At 36.8% G+C, this 16,598-nt stretch overlaps 1 protein-coding gene across 6 annotated transcripts in view; it reads right to left on the bottom strand.

Moving 5' to 3' along the window:
- Positions 1-858: 858 nt before the first annotated feature.
- The window catches only part of PPP1R1C (protein phosphatase 1 regulatory inhibitor subunit 1C), a 124,589-nt gene continuing 108,849 nt past the window's right edge, over positions 859-16,598 (bottom strand). For 2 of the 6 annotated variants that reach the window (XM_044242480.1, XM_044242478.1), the window contains exons 5-6: positions 2,326-2,418; positions 859-1,918 (exon numbers count right to left, since the gene is read on the bottom strand). In XM_044242480.1, coding sequence (XP_044098415.1) covers positions 2,374-2,418 — 45 coding nt within the window. In that variant the 3' untranslated portion in view covers positions 859-1,918; positions 2,326-2,373. Of the gene's footprint in view, positions 2,419-8,888; positions 9,141-16,598 lie in introns of those variants that run through there. The other 4 variants (XM_044242479.1, XM_044242477.1, XM_044242476.1 and 1 more) reach the window with 3 other exon arrangements.

Raw genomic sequence — 16,598 nt, 5'->3', positions numbered from 1 at the left:
ATCAACCATCAATGAGCTTTTTTTTTTTTTTTTTTTTTAATTTTTATCATCCCATTGTTTTGATTCACATAAAGCCATTTTATACCTTGATCCTATAGGGGAGGAAGAAGGTTTCTGGCCAGGTCCGAAAGTTCAGCTGGCAAAGGCAGACTATTAGGAAAAAAGCATACAGATTTATTTAATATAAGTTTTACATGACATGACATGGGAGTCTTCTTAAGGAAATGAAGATCCAAAGAAATAGATCTGAGTATTGTCATGCTAGGACTGAGGAAGAATGGGGTCCTGGAAGACTAGGATAAGTTAAGGAGTATAAGGTAAGTATAGGAAACTGGGGGGAACTTAGCAGTGCTTGTTTGCTTGGATTCCTCTTTGAGTCCCTTTGTCTTCAGAGACAAGGGGACTCCTTTCTTCTAGCTATAAGGCACTCCTCACATGAGGGTTTTATGGCCTGTCTCAGGGAGAAGGGCAGAGGGAAGGAGGGTGACCTGCCGGCATCTGCCATTTTCTTAGACTCCTTCAGCTTACACCACTCAGAGTGCCAGCTGCCATGTTTTGCAGCAGTGGGTCCTGAACCCCATCACTACCCTTGAGGAAAAAAAGTTATTTTGAAACATCAATAAATTGATTCCTTAATTAGTTTGAGGAGAGCAGCAGTTCCAGTGTTCTCTTAGGTTCCTCATTATGTAACATATTGTTTTTAATGCCATGATAACTATAGTCTATTCCACAATTACGCATTTAGGTCTATGGTAATTATCCTTTTTTATATTGCTTTTACTTTTGAGGCAATACAAATCTGGGAGTGGTAAGTAAAAATTAGCATTCTTCAAATCCTGGGGACTGGGGTGCTTTCCTTTTAGGAATTAAAGATTGTTTTTTAAAAGCACAGATTTAAACATAAAAAATATTTTTAAATGAGTCACATAGTTTAAAAGGAGCTTCAAATTTGCTGCTTATGTTGGTTAAAAGTCATTTCAGTTTGAGATCAATATCAAAGAATTAAAGTAGAACTCAGGGCTTCTTTCCATTCCAGGATCATTAACAAAATCATCCCCCAGTGCTTTAAGTCTGAATTGTAAAAAATTTAGTCTCAGTGCAATCTACAAGAAAATGCAAAAGCCTCTGGTTTCTAAGCAAGATGGGCTTTCCCATCCTAAAAACCATCACAATTTCTTAAATCTTAAGAGCATCAACTAATAGAAGGGTTTGTTGAATTATTAGTTCATTTAGGACCATTTATTTTCTTTGGGCGCTAGTTTCCTGATCTATAAAGTGAATCCTACCTGTCATACATATTTAATGTGATTATTAACCAAGAAACATAGGTGAGGCCACTTTATTAACTGTAAAGAACTGAACCAATATTAACAGGCAGGAGGGCATCAACAATAATAGCCTTTTTATTTTATAACTAATATTTAAATAAATAGTCGTTGTGCCGTACTAAACTGAATCAAGACCAGTGGATTTGAAAAAGAAACAGAAGAATTAATAGATATGATGGGATTTGAAAAGAAAAAGGAAACATATTTGAAAGCCTTTCTATTGTAAAAGAAGGCTCGGATTCCAGAATTAGAAAAACTAAAAACGAATCGCTTAAAAATTACCCAAATTCAAGATCTCCCTTCCAGTAGTAGAGAAAAATAAATTAAAACCAAAAAGAATGTGGCAAATAGCATAGCATAAATAATTAGAAAAAACATAAAATGAAGGAACACTATCTGAAAAACATGTCACTATTTATGTATCAAATATCTAAAGTGCTTCAGAAGGTAACCCAAGAGGAAGCAAATGAGACACAATGTTGCAGGTGGAGGTGGTGGTGGTGGTAGTTTTGTGTTGGTAGTTTTCCAAGCTCCCACAGGAGCACAGCACTGACAAGTCCGCTTCTGGTTGTTATCAACTCATTTTGCACCTGGTGGAGAAAAAGAAAATAACAAACTATTCCAGAACATCCTGGAAATGTTCCAGAGTATTTCATACCATGTCACATAAATCTCTGTAAAGGGAAAAATCTGGTATGCAACTTAATAGGAACAAAGCCTGTATGCTGTGATAGAGTAAATTACCCAATTAGTGATTTGTAGGAGGAAATTTTTCTTGGAAGGATTTTAAATCTTAGGGAAAAAAAGCTACCACAACAAACCAAAAAAAAAAAAAAAAAATTAGATCATCTTATAAGGAGACATTTTAAAAGACAGAAAATATAATTGGTTACAATGCTAATGCTATTAAATACATACGTACATACATACATATGGTGCATATTTCTAAGTAAAACAATTTTGTTCTGTCGACTGTCATATAAGCATACAAAGATACCCTTTTTCTCTTCTGATTCCATTCTCTCTTAGTGCTGCTGCTTTCTGTCTATTCCTGTCTCTTCTTTTCTCCTTTGCTGCTCATCTGCAGTTTCTGAAAGAGAATCAGAGGGGAGAAACAGAGCTTAGTGTTGGAAGGAGCCTCACAGGAACATCTGATCCACCCCCTCATATCATTCTCTACATTTTACTGCTCAGAAAACTGGGTCCCAGTGTTATTAAAGGGCTTCCCCAATGTCACACAGCTATGATCAAAGAGGAGATGCCACCCTGTGCCACATCACCTCATTCTTTTTTTTTTTTTTTTAAGATTTTATTTATTTTGAGAGAGAGAGAGAGGTGCACAAGCATGAGGGGAGGGAGAAGAGCAGAGGCAGAGTGAGAGAGAGAATCTCAAGCAGATTCCACACTGAGCACAGAGCCTGACACAGAGCTGGATCTCATGACCCTGACACCATGATATGAGCCGAAATCAAAAGTCACCTGCCTAACCGACAGAGTCACCCAGGGCCCTGCCACATCACCTCATTCTATTTCCTTCTTGTAATTTATCACCATCTGACATGATTTCATTTATTTATTATTATTAATAATCTATCTATTAATTCAAATGTATATTGATAGTCTTCAAACACTAGAATATATATCCATGGATTTAAGGACTTTAACTACCTTTTAATAAAACCTGTATCCTCAGAACTCATGCATGCACAATCATTGAATAATAAACTAGAATAATGGTCTTTTGTTTCTAAAGTATACTTTTATAAATGATACAAAATTATCCTACAAAAAATACTACAGAATAATTAAGGCTATCTGAATTGTTGTATCTAGCTACAGGCCTATGATAAACATTAACCTAATTTATGCATTTTAAGTAGCAAAAACATCTAGTGAGTGTTAATGTCAACCTTTGACATAAACTGAATAGTCTGTGCTTCCTTTAGATACCTCAGGGAAGAAGAACTTCCCTGAATTCTGTTTGTTTGGGAAGCAGATACTGCTCATTGCTCAGCTGATACCCATGGTCACTTAGAAAGAGAACCTTGACTAAGTTAGAAGGTGGCAATGTTCCTGGTTTAAAATATTTACTTTTGGGGTGCCTGGGTGCTCAGTCGGTTAAGCATCCAACTCTTGATTTCTTGGCTCAGGTCATGATCTCAGGGTGGGGAGACTGAGCCCCCCATCAGTCTCCGCGCTCAGCAGGCAATCTGCTTGAGATTGTCTCCCTCTCCCACTGCCCCTCCCCTCTGCATGCATGCTCGCTCTCTCTCTAAAAATAAATGAATCTTTTAAAAAATATTTACTTTCTCCAGCCCCTTTGCATCAAGGTGTAGTCTTATGGCACAGCTCTGGTCCGTAAGGATAGCATTGCTTCTCTGCTAGATTCTTTACCTTTCTCTTCCAGCTGTTCTTTTTGCTTGGAACAGACTGGAAGCCTGGAGCAGCAGCTCTCTTGGGACCCTGAAGTTACAACTTGGAGAATATTAAGAAAAATGACAAGTGTCTGGATACCCATTAGAGTCTTGAGCCACAGTTCTAGTCCTGGACATTTTACTGTATGACATAATTCAGCCTGTATTTTACTGTTTGTTGGGGTTTCTGTTATTCACTGTCAAATGCTTGTTCTGAATGATAATGAAGAATCATTTGCCAATCGTTCTGCTACTTCTAGGATTCTAATCCTAGTGACATATACTCCTGGGGTTCACTGTGTTCGTTCCTTCAAATTAGGCTCATTATTACTAAAGTAAGAGAAAACAGGAAAAAGGCAAGGTCACATGTATAGAGTGAGAAACAATGATCTCAGGGTCCTGGGGTCCTGGGGTCCTGGGATCGAGTCCTGCGTCGGGCTCTCTGCTCGGCGGGGAGCCTGCTTCCCTCTCTCTCACTCTGCCTGCCTCTCTGCCTACTTGTGATCTCTATCTGTCAGATAAATAAATAAAATCTTAAAAAAAAAAAAAAATGAAGATAAATCCAATACATTTTAATACCATTTAATACCATTTTTTACCTCAAGTTTCTAGGCTTCTTTGAGTTCCCTCCTTTGCCTACTTCTCTCTCTACTCTCATGTTCATTTGCCTTCTACACACCAAGTCTCTTTATCTGCACCAGCTAAGCTTTAAATGCAATGAGGAAAGTGGCTGAGCCAATGTCTGTCCACAGAATGAAGAGGATTCACAATATAAATGTCAAGAAAAGTACCACAGTTGAACAGTAGCCTCTTTACAAAATGCCTTCAGACACCTATGCATTCATGTAAATTACTTAATTCATACAACATTGCAAAATAGGAACCTTCACCCCCATTGCTATATGAATCACATGGAATGTTTGTAAACTTTAGTACCTTAACTACTTACAATGTCACTTAAAGCCAAAGATGCCCTCCATCATTTTCCTAAAACTCTTCTTCCTCTGATATTTAGTTTTTCAGAATATTATGATATTTGAAATCTAATAATTTAATTTCTTTAAACAGATTTCACATTTTGCAATATAGACATTTTTAATAATTACTATATCTGCTGAAGCTTTGAAAACTGGTTTTTAGAATCAGGGTCTTAGAAAAGTAAGAGCAAAAAATTTAAAAAAAAGAAAAGTAAGAGCATATTTTCCTTCTTCATTTTCAGAGAAAGGAAATATTCAAAATCACTTTGAGCATAAATACTTTGATATAATTAAACATGATTTTTCTCATTATTCAGTTTGCACTTATACAGCTGTTAGATGTGGGCAAAGAAACAATTTTTAAATTAATGTAATATAAGTGGTTTATTTATAGAGTCATAAATCCATATTGCAATTAAATGAACTCTATAGTACTTATACTTATTTGATATGACCACACCCAAGATCAGCGTTTCTAAACTTCATTCAATTGTATATTGTTTGGTGATTTTGAGGTACCATCTCTACTATTTCTCTTTAATATTTTCTAATATTTTTCTTTAAATTGATTAAAAATATATTCACACATTAAGGTTGCCTTATCCTAAGCAACAATAGCAGTAAAATCACGATTACATATCTTTCTAATATGTATTATGACAGTATTTATAAATATAAAAATAAAAGTAATTTGTCCCTTGCCAACCTAAAATAATCTGTCTCCACAATGTAGAAAACATTGCATAATTGAATTAAAATTTAAAATGGATGGTGAAAACTTTTTTAAGAACAGAAAAAGTCCGAGCATTTTGTTTTTTATAAAGACCTTACCCTGGCCAACTCTGGGAAGAGAAACAGCTTACAATTTTATTGCCTAATAGAAAGAATCCTGACCTAGAATTCTGCTCTGCCCTGCTTCTGTCTATGCTTCAGTTTCTCATGTTTAGGGAGATTAGGGAAAAAACTGAGTGTATCTCCCTGTCTTAACCTTTCTTAGATTCAGTACACACAATTAAAGAGGATCCAACAACAAATGGCCTGGATGATGAGGAAAGTTGGAAGGACCTAGTGGTGTTTTATCAGAGATGAGGCCATTTAGGAGAAGACATCACAGTGCTGAATGAATGTGATCAAGGAGGTAAAGTACAGAAGAAAGAGTTTCACACAGAGAAGAACAGTTAAAGCTCTTTGGTTGGGCTTGGGGTTCAGCTGGAGTTATTCAAGAAGGAAGAGGATCAGTCACTGGTCTATGATGTTGAAGAGGATCATGTGTAGGGTAAGGCTTAGATAGATGGCATCAGGTCCTTTCCCACCTTGATAATAACAATAGGCACCAAATACTAATTCCTCCCTAAGCTGGACTAAGCATTTTAATGTGTCTTATCTCATTTAATTTCCACGATAATCCATAGGGGTAGGTATGATGGTACCCATTTTATAAATGGAGTAACAGTCTAAAATTTGATAGGGATTGAATTTGAACCCAAGCCAGAGTGACTCAAAGCTCATCTACTAGCCATTATATCGTACTATAAATGTGGTCTGGGAAAGATAAAGTTTTTGTTTTCTTTTGTTCAGAAAGTTTCTTTAACCATTCAGCCAAACTGAAGCCAAGTTGTCTTCTTGAAAAAAATTTGTTGTAAACTATAACTGTGTGAAAAGGAAACTGAAAAGCCATTATCTCAGCTGGCTTCCTTCAGATTTCTGAGAAAGCCAACATATTTCCCAAGGAAAACTTATGCTTTTAATTGCAAGCTCTGTTTTGAGAGTAGAGAACAGAATGGAAGAAACCAACATTTCCTAAGGAAAACTTATGCTTTTAATTTTTATATCTTTGTGTTTTTAATAAGAAGAGAAGAATCCAGAAGCCATGCTACTTATTTACCCAAATGATGTTAAAAAATCAACAAAAGCTTTGATTTATTTTTTCTGAATCCTTTTGAAACAAAAAACAAAAACAAAAACCAGCAACACATTTTGAAAGTGTGTTCAAGGAAAGGGAAGGGCAAATTTTATTTTCTAGCACTTTGGGGTATCTCAAATAGTCTCAAGGAGCGCCAGAATGTTTTCCACAAATAATTCAAAATCATGAAAATAAATCTGTGTCTTAATCATGTTTTAAGTAGAAAGAAATTTAGGAAATCAAACAAATAGTCACAGCAGGTGGTCTAGAAACTCCTGAAAGATTTGATTGAAATCGATTTTAACAACAACAACAAAACCCATAAAAAGCTAGGGGTGGGGGTGGGGAAGGAAGGAAGAAAGAAAGGAAAGGAGGATAGCAAGGAGGAAAGACACTTAGAACTAGAGTACTCATTCATACTTGGTGATACTACTTATCAATGAGTTTTGCATTTATTTTCGTGGGGAAAATATATGAAGAAAAATGTTCTCTCTATTGCATTGTCTAATAGATTCATGTATTTCTCTTAATCTCTGTATTATAAACTTGCATTCAAAATTAAAAACAAAAGATCCCACAGTGGATTTTACATTTACATTTTTTCCTCCCATCTCAATTTCCCTCTTTATTGACTTCTGAGAAATCTTTTCATTTTTTTTCATCCATGAAACATTGACCCTCACCAATATCATCAGTGTGGGAACCAAATGGGGCATTCCACCAACCTCACTAAATTTTGTGGCACAGATACTTTACCTTGAAATGCCACAAATCATTAATGGGGCACCTGGGTGGCTCAGTCAGTTAAGTGACTGACTCTTGGTTTCCCCTCACGTCCGAATCTCAGGGTTGTGAGATCAAGCCCAGTGTCAGGCTCTGTGCACCACAGAGTCTGTTTGAGATTCTCTCTCTCCCCCCTCCTTCCCCCTCTATCCCTCCTCCTGCCCACGCACACACTGAGCTCTCTCTAAAATAAATAAGTAAATAAAAATCTTTAAAAAATAATTAATGTTGGGACGCCTGGGTGGCTCAGTTGGTTAAGCAGCTGCCTTCGGCTCAGGTCATGATCCCAGCGTCCTGGGATCGAGTCCCACATTGGGCTCTTGCTCAGCAGGGAGCCTGCTTCTCCCTCTGCCTCTGCCTGCCTCTCTGTCTGCCTGTGCTCGCTCTCTCTCTGACAAATAAATAAATAAAATCTTTAAAAAAAAAAAAAAAAATTAATGTTGTCCTGGAGCCAGAACTTTGAACAACCAAAAGCCTTATTCAATACACACACACTCACACACACACACACACACACACACACACACATATATATGTATATACATATGTATGTAAACAAAAATATATATAAATATATATATTTATATATATATATTGTTCTGGAAAATCTTGCTTTATACTGATACTTTATTTTCTTGTCCTTAGAACTGATAGAAAAATATATATATATTTATATTTTCTATCAATTCTATATATATATATTTTCTATCAGTTCTAAAAACAAGAAATTATCTTTTCTTTATTTTTATAACCCCCAGCAAAGTCGTTTGCTTGAGATAAACTCATTAAAAATAGTTATTGAGTTAATGAATGAATATATCCATGAATTAATGGAATTTCTTACTTGAGTATAATAGAAGATTTATAAAATACTAATGATTCCTTAAAATGCAATAAGAAATAGCTCATATTTCAAGTTATAACCAAAAAAGCGGCAGGGGAGATTTTGGCATATTTTATTTTAGATTTAGCATTTTTCTTTCTTAATAGCTAGTGGAAATGCTGGGAAATATATCTCTCAGAGCTCAGAAAAATGAGACCTTTGCAGTCCTTTAGCCATTAACATGCTGGAGGAAAAAGGATGGTCAATACTTAAAGACTAATACACTATGATCTTTTGAATCAAGAAACTGGGGATTTCTTCATCGGAAATAAATACCACATACGGTTCTATATACAGAAACATGATAAATGAAACTTAAAAGTTTCCTTAAAAACTTCCTCTGTAAGTTAAACCCGGACACACCATGTCTAAATGTATTTAATATTTATTTTTTACTCTTAAAGTGAAGCTATTTACATTTGACCTTAGAAGGCAGACCACATCAGTAGGACATGAGAGATTAAGCTCCGCAGTATTAAAGTTAGAACACTCACATATTTGCAAATGTCTATGCAAATGTCATTAAAAAGAAAAATCATCATAAAATAAATGTTTATTCTTTAATTGTAATATCGAACAATCTGTACTTGGTTCTAAAGTTCAGTCAAGGGAGAGCTTCCCAGGAGGTGTATTACTATTGTATAAGTGTGGCGAGCAGAGGTGGAGAATACTTCTGGAGGTCAAGGAGTGGCCTTCCATGGGATAGTCAGAAAAGTTAATAGTTCAGTTATTCTCAAGAAGCCTTCTTGCTGCAGACCCGTAATTAATGTTCCCACTGCTCCTCTCTTTCGTTTACACCTTCTTCTTCTTCAGGGAATGCTGATTCACTCTGGCCTTTCAGATGCTTAACCCCTGAAATTATAAAAAATTATGCTCTATTTAAGTGAAATTTATTTCTAGCAGATTCGTTGCTTTGCTGCAAGAGATAAAGAAAATGAGTGGAAAGTTTTCGCTGGTGTATACATGTTTTCCACAAGAATTTCAACCATCTAACCCTATATAAACCTTTTAATTCACTGAGAAAATCAAAACACACCCAGCCAAATTTCCATTAGAGACAGGCTTCCTTTATAATTAAATCTTCTCCATTAAGAATTGCCTCACAGCCTATTAAAAACCTGTTAACTAAAAATCCGCTCACAGGCTCTTATTGTAATTCTGATATATCATTTAGTTCAAATATTTCTTTTGGCATCCCTGAATTCCATTACAACAAGAACCATTGAAGAAACCCCTAGGAACAAAGGGGTGTGTGTGCCATTTCTGTAACTTGTAAACAACAAAAGAATCGTGATATTGTTAGTCTCCTTCAGGAATCAGAATTATTCATTTGATTACGAAACTTCTGTATACAAAATTCTCCAGTAACTTCCCCCACAGCCCACAGAGAGGCAAAACACTGGCACACCTCTGCCTGCTCCACAGGCTTATAGATCCTGGCCTCTCCCTACTTATTTGGCCTCATTCCTTCCCAGCCCTTCCTGCTTCCCCCTTTCACAGTAATTTATGAGTTATTAGTTAAGGACACTAACCTACTCTTCCACATTCCCTGATCATTCCCAGCTCCTTCAAGCCTCCATGCTCTTCTCCTTGTCTTCTCACTGCCAAATAGCCTCTTCGTACTCACCCACCCGATATCCTCCTGCTCATGCCGCTGCCTCAGCTTGTCTCCTCTGGGAAGGCTCCTCTCATAACCTACACAGACTTAGCTAGGCTTTTTTCATATTTCCCTACAGTTCTTTGATTGTTTTCTCTTGTATCAATTACCATATAGAACTGATTTGTTTACACATCTTTCTCATTAGAGCAAATTTCTTGATGTCAAGATTATGTAGTTTCAGTTTGGGGTCTCAGACACAATACCCGGCAAACAGTATGTACTCATCCATATTGATTGAATAAATGGCTGATACAATTAAGAAATAACTTGGTGTATGTTTTTGACATATTTTATTTTCAAGATTTCAAAATTAACCCAAATTTGGAGTATAAACCAAAAGGCAACTACCACAACCATATACTCAAAATCTAAGAATTACTTCCTGTTTCACTTGGGTCCTGTTCTGTTAAAACATCATACCAGCAGACACTCCATGCATTGCTACTTAACAATGAAAAATTTTATACATGTTTCATATTTTAGAAAATTCGTTTATAAGATTTTTCTAAATATTACTGAAAAATATTTGATTAGAATTGATAAATGAAAGGAAGTCACTGCTCATGTTTATTATGAAACAAAAAAAAACTTAAAAAAGGGTGGATTTGCATGTACTGTAGTCAGCAATCCACAGAATGCTGTTTGGCAAAGAACAACATCCTTGGGCTTCGTGGATTATCTTGCAAAAATATTTGATCAGTTGTAATAATATTTAAATACTTTAATTTCATCTGTAAACACAGATCACTCAAAATTCCTGTTGACCCAAAACAGTAGATGGACATTTATTATTAACAAATGGAGCTTATCTTATATATTATAAATTACGGGATGGGAGGAAGATGTCTAAATGTTAAGGAGAAGGTAAGGGAATTCATTCATTCAATAAACATCCACAATCAGTTATTCTGTTAGGGTCTCATATGCCTGGGCTGCTAAACCTCACAACTCCATGACAGAAATACCTGGATGGTGAAATTTAGACTCAAAGAAGGTAAGTGATTTGTTCAGGGATATAAGGACGGTGTAGTTTTAAGAGAAGTTATGACACATACTATTTCCTCAGTACACTGATGACTGATTGAATGAATAGTGAATGAGGCATAAAAGTTCCATTTTCAGGAGACCATAACTCATTTTCACCTTTAGTTTTTCTGGATGCTGATACAGATTTTCCTGTCTTTCTCTAGGAGTTATTATAGGTTTACAGTACCCATTAACCTTGCTTAGACAATGTTGGGATTCCTTCTGGAATATTAAAACACAATAATCATTCAGCCACATTTCACTCTCCTAAGCTGAAATTGTCTGTACCTCTCCCAGTCTGAAAAGGTTCTGTTACCTCCAGAGCTCATCCCTTTCACCCACAAGGCAACTACACAGTAATAAAGTTGTGTTTAAGACAACTTTCTTTAAATTAGAGTTAGTAACTTAATGGCAGCATTGATTCATTTATGTGAGGGGCTGAAACATTAAGAAAATATGGTAACCAAAAAGTCCAACTTACTAAATAATTAGTCATTTCCCTTACTTGAGTATAGGCCTATTTGCTTTTAATTTATTTTATCACCCAATAATGGTCACAGTGTTATAAAAGGAAGCCTTTTTAAAAGTAAAATCACTCACTTGGGCAAACCCGGGAAGACGCGTTTCTTAGCCTTTTCCATGAGTGACATTAACTATTTCTAAGTGAAAGATTTGGTGAGATGGGAGTTGATAACATGAACATCTCTACAGAACCACACATTCTTTGGTTCTCAAAGCAATTTACATTCATGTCATCGTTCCACTGAATAATGGATAGTTGGTTAACTTGTGTCTTGAGTCTTTTTTCCTATGAGTAATATTTGTTTGGTTATGGAGGCAGTAGTACTAACAGGTCTGTGTGAGGTCTGTGAGGACTATCTAATAATCTCCCCATGCCCTTCTCCTTTTCCCAAACACACAGATACTTTATATTTACATTTTCTTAAAACCTTCATTTAATATTAAGGTAATTCTGAAGGTGGAAGAAAACTTGGTCTGGGGGCCTGAGAAAATCCTCAGAGCCGCCTCCTCCCTGGAATGCTAACAAGCATATATTGAAACACCTCGCCTGCTCAGGACTGACTCTGCACAGCATACAGCAAAGAGGCTCCTGGAGCAAACAGACTCAGCCAGCCCTGCACACAAGAAAAAGCCAAGAGATCCAAAAAATACAATAGGCTTTCTCTTCTCCATAGCAAATGAACACGGGCGAAGGAACCAAAGGTAAGACCAAAATATGCAGTATGAAGGAATGAAGAAAACAGAGTTGGAGGAAAGGAAACGAGACTGAGTAAAAGAAGAAAAAGAAAGGAAATAAATGTTGCTTCAAATAGGACATAATCCTCCTGCTCTTCTCCATTCTCTAGATCAGGTGGTGGTTAAAAGTGAGTTGGATGAAGTTGTGAAGTGACTGAGTGAAGAATTATAAATAATGAATCCACAGAGGGAAGCTTATGTTTGGCAAGCCATGGGTCAATATGTTTATCAATTAATTTGGAGTGAAAAAAAGCCAGGCTTATTTACATTTATAGATGACATAACACCCGGAGGGAAAGATGGCATGAAGAATGATAAAACTAGTATTCTCAAAGCTTTCCAAGAGCAGGGAATAGGCTGATGTGGGTAAGATGCTGCTGAACATGGAGCTTGTTTTTAGAAAGATTTCTTTGCCTGTAAGAAATAGAGAATGAGTGGGGCCTCAACTGATTGCAGTTAAGGGCTTCAGGTGATCACAATTCCAACACAACCCAGCAGAGTCACCTGTTTAGGGACGAGGCTCTGGACGAGGCTCTTGGTGGTGTCAGAGCATTCCTAACAGCAGGCAGCACTTTAAGGAATGCTCCCTAACCATAGGTTGACAGACTTTTCTGGAACATGCTGCCTGATTGTAAGCTCTCTGTTTCAAGAGTTCCACTGAAGAAGGTAATTGAGATTAAAGTAGTCTTATGAAATTGCTTTTCTAGAACAATTGTATTTGAAACTGGAATGCCTGGTAAGTAACTAAGAGAGGACAAAGAGACTGCCATTGAATTCCTAACACACTGGAAAAAGAACTGAAATTTATCTAAGTAGCTCCTGAGAGCAGACAGAGTGGACATTTATGTAGTGAGGGCAGATTATAGCTCAGTAAAGAAAAGAAAATTCCTGAACTCTTTGCCCAACAATAAACATGTGAGTGAGCTTTCATCACTATATGGATTCAAGTCTAAGCTAAATGTCTGTCTCTGAGATGGGTCATAGAAGGAGGCCTGCATTGTGTAACAGGAGAGACTGACCATCTTGCTGACCCTCAGATGCTTTTAATCCATAAAAGAGATCTTCTTTCTACTGAAAAATTTGCTCTGCTATGTGTACTTTAAATTACAAAAAAAATAATTATGACTTCTAATGACATAAATGACTCAAATCCACATTTTAAAAACTAATTCACATTGGGAGAGGCAATTGTAAATGGATTCTTTTTTTTTTCCCCCAACAACATACTTTAGACCTTAAAAATCATTCTAAAGTCCTCTAGGGAATATGTGGGTGGATTTTACAGAGTCTCTGACCCTTTTGGAACTCTATTTATAGTTGTCTTTGTGCTTTTGGGGGGAAAAAGGCTCATAGTTTTCAGCAGAATCTCAGAGGGGTCTCTGACCTACAAATAATTGTGAATATGAATCCTGATCTAATCTCTTTAGCTTAAAGATGAAGGAGCAATATCAGTGTGCAAATGACTTGCTTAAATTCACACAGCACTCATTGGCTGAGCTGGGACATAAACCTTGGTCCCTAATTCTTATTGGGGGCTCTTCACCTGGGTCACCAGGACCCAATCTTGCCTTGTCATTGACCTTTTCCCAATTTAAAACCTGAAGGAACATCAAGCGCTAAGATCATAAGTGCCTTTTTTATTATTACATTCCTTGCAAGAATTTTACATAGCTGATAGATTGAGATGTAATTTGTTAGTCTTTTGTTACTGCTACTGTTTTTAATGGAATTTGGAATCAGAAAGATACAACAGAATTTAATCTCAGCCAGGAACATTCCCAGAATAGAACCAAGTTACAAATAATGTTCAGATGGTCAGAAAAGATGCAGCCTTTCTCTTTGCCATGCTCAAACCTGAAACAGGATTCTGGGAGACACAGAAAACATATCATGGTCTAGTCTGGGAGATGACACCTAGTAGTCATCAAGCAATAGGAGTTAAACACCGTAAAGTAATAAAGTCCCTGTTGTGTGTTAGGCACAGGAGAGACACAACTATAGACCAAATGGAGATGAGGGTCAAGGGGCAATGATGTATATATAAATGAAGTTAATTCTGTGAATATGTGTTACAGACAGTACTACAAATAATACATTTGGAGAGTTCTGGTATGGGAAAAAAGAACTCCAACTTGGGAGATACTAATTTGGAGAGCTATTTATTAAGCAATATACTAGATAAAGGAAACAGAAAGTCTGAGTTCTATATAAGAAAACTATATGCAAAATACAATTAACAGCCATTCATTTTCTGAAGGCCTACTACATACAAAAGAGTGATTTCAGTGGCCCTATAAAGGTTATGTTCTAGGGGCACCTGGGTGGCTCAGTTGTTAAGCATCTGCCTTCAGCTTAGGTCATGATCCCAGGGTCCTGGAATTGAGCCCCACATTGGGCTCCCTGCTTCGCAGGAAGCCTGCTTCTTCCTCTCCCACTCCCCCTACCTACTTGTGTTCCCTCTCTTGCTGTATTTCTCTCTGTCAAATATATAAATAAAATCTTTTTCTTTTTTTAAAAGATTATGTTCTAATGGTTCCTGGTATTTTGACCCTTCAAATTTTATCAAAATAATCATGCTAGATATACTTGAGGGATATAATGTATTTTACAACATGGTACAGCAGAGCCTGGGTGGCTCAGACAGTTAAGCATCTGCCTTCAGCTTAGGTCCTAGGATTGAGCCCCGCATCAGGCTCCTTGCTCAGTTGGGAACCTGCTTCTCCCCCTCTCTCTCCCTGTCACTCTGCCTACTTGTGCTCTAGCTCTCCCTCTCAAATAAATAAAATCTTAAAAAATAAATAAAGAAAGAAAACATGATACAGCAGTCCCATCATCTTTCAGACAGAAAATCTGCTTTCCATTTCCCAAAATGCTTTCATATGTATTTGTTTAATATTCTTGTCATTCATTTATAATGCCTAGCTATACATTAATACACTTATGTCACAGAGATCAAGAGATATTTTCATTTCATTCGGAATGAAAGCTAAACACATTATCATGACCTGAACTCACCTTAAATCTATTTTCTACTTTATCTGAAGTAAATTACATATAAGTAGTACAGTTAATCTCTGTTCTAATATGGTGACTGGTCAGTTAACATAAACTGCAAATCAACACGTGGTCATTTCATTTAATACCCTATTACTCAGGAAAGCATTTTTCTGAAGAGGATTAAATGTGTGATATGCATTTCTCTTCATCATACACAGAAATAAGGTCAGCATGTTTATGTGATATTAATAACTATTTGTGAATATTATATATCTTATGTATATTTTTACTATGATACATTTCACCAAAGCTCTTGCCCAAGAGTAAACCCTAGGTAAAAGATTTAGCAGTAAATACAAAGGAGAAGATAGGGTAGGAGGAGCAGTTACATACTGTCTGTTAGAAGTGTGAATTCAAATAATATCTCTGGAGAGTAGTTTAGTTTTACTTAAAATGTAAAGTGCCCACACTTTGTCAGTAAGTATGAGGTAGGAGCCAGAATTTTGTGAGAATCCTACTACTCAGCCTAGGATGAGAATCACTTTGAGGGACTGAGTACCTCTTTTGCCCTCTATAGTCAAGTGCCCTTCCAATACTCCTTTTTGCTTCTAAGCTAATGCATTCCCTATGAACTCAGAAATAGAGTTAAATTTCTAAGCCTCCATATAATGGAGCTAAATGTGTTGAACAGTTTCACTTTAGAAAGGGACAGAACGGCTCCCTAGCTAGCAAGACTTGACTGCCATTGATTGAACACAATAGCATGTCTAAAATAAAGAATGCATCAATCAGCAGGAGTCAGTGGTTAGCCTTGAAAGCACTAAAAATAAAATAACGAAAGGGGAGTTGCATTTACAGCCACAGAAGCTAATGCTGTCTGTGTTTTTTAAGCATGCCCATAGGAGGGTGTCCTGTGCTGGCATTTTAGAAGGCTCTGTCTTCCAGGCAGGGTAGTTTTCTATTGAAGCAATGATCTCTATAGGCTACCATAGCCTGATGTCAATATACGCCCAAGGACATAGCCAAATCATCCAGCTCTGATTGCAATCTCACTGAGAAACCTCTGACAACAAAAGAGCTTCTTCACAGGGAGAAATGACCTCAACTAGGTGTAAAGAAGGTAGGAGTGAGTCGTGGAGCTATCTAGAAGACCGTTCCCCGCAAATGGAACAAGAATTGTAAACACTTTGAAGCGTGTCTGCCATGATCACAGGACAGCAATGAGCTTAGAGTGTCAGCAATGAGGCAATACTGAGAGGTAAGCTCAGATAGCAGAACTCGGCCTGGGCGGAAAAGGAGCCTGACAATATACGATCTCCGGGGACGTGATAAGCATTTTAGCTGTTATTCTGGGAAGTTACTGACAGATA

This window comes from Neovison vison, chromosome 3 (genome assembly GCF_020171115.1).
Source record: "Neovison vison isolate M4711 chromosome 3, ASM_NN_V1, whole genome shotgun sequence".
NCBI classification, from domain to species: domain Eukaryota; kingdom Metazoa; phylum Chordata; class Mammalia; order Carnivora; family Mustelidae; genus Neogale; species Neogale vison.
This window is presented reverse-complemented; position numbering and strand designations above follow the sequence as displayed.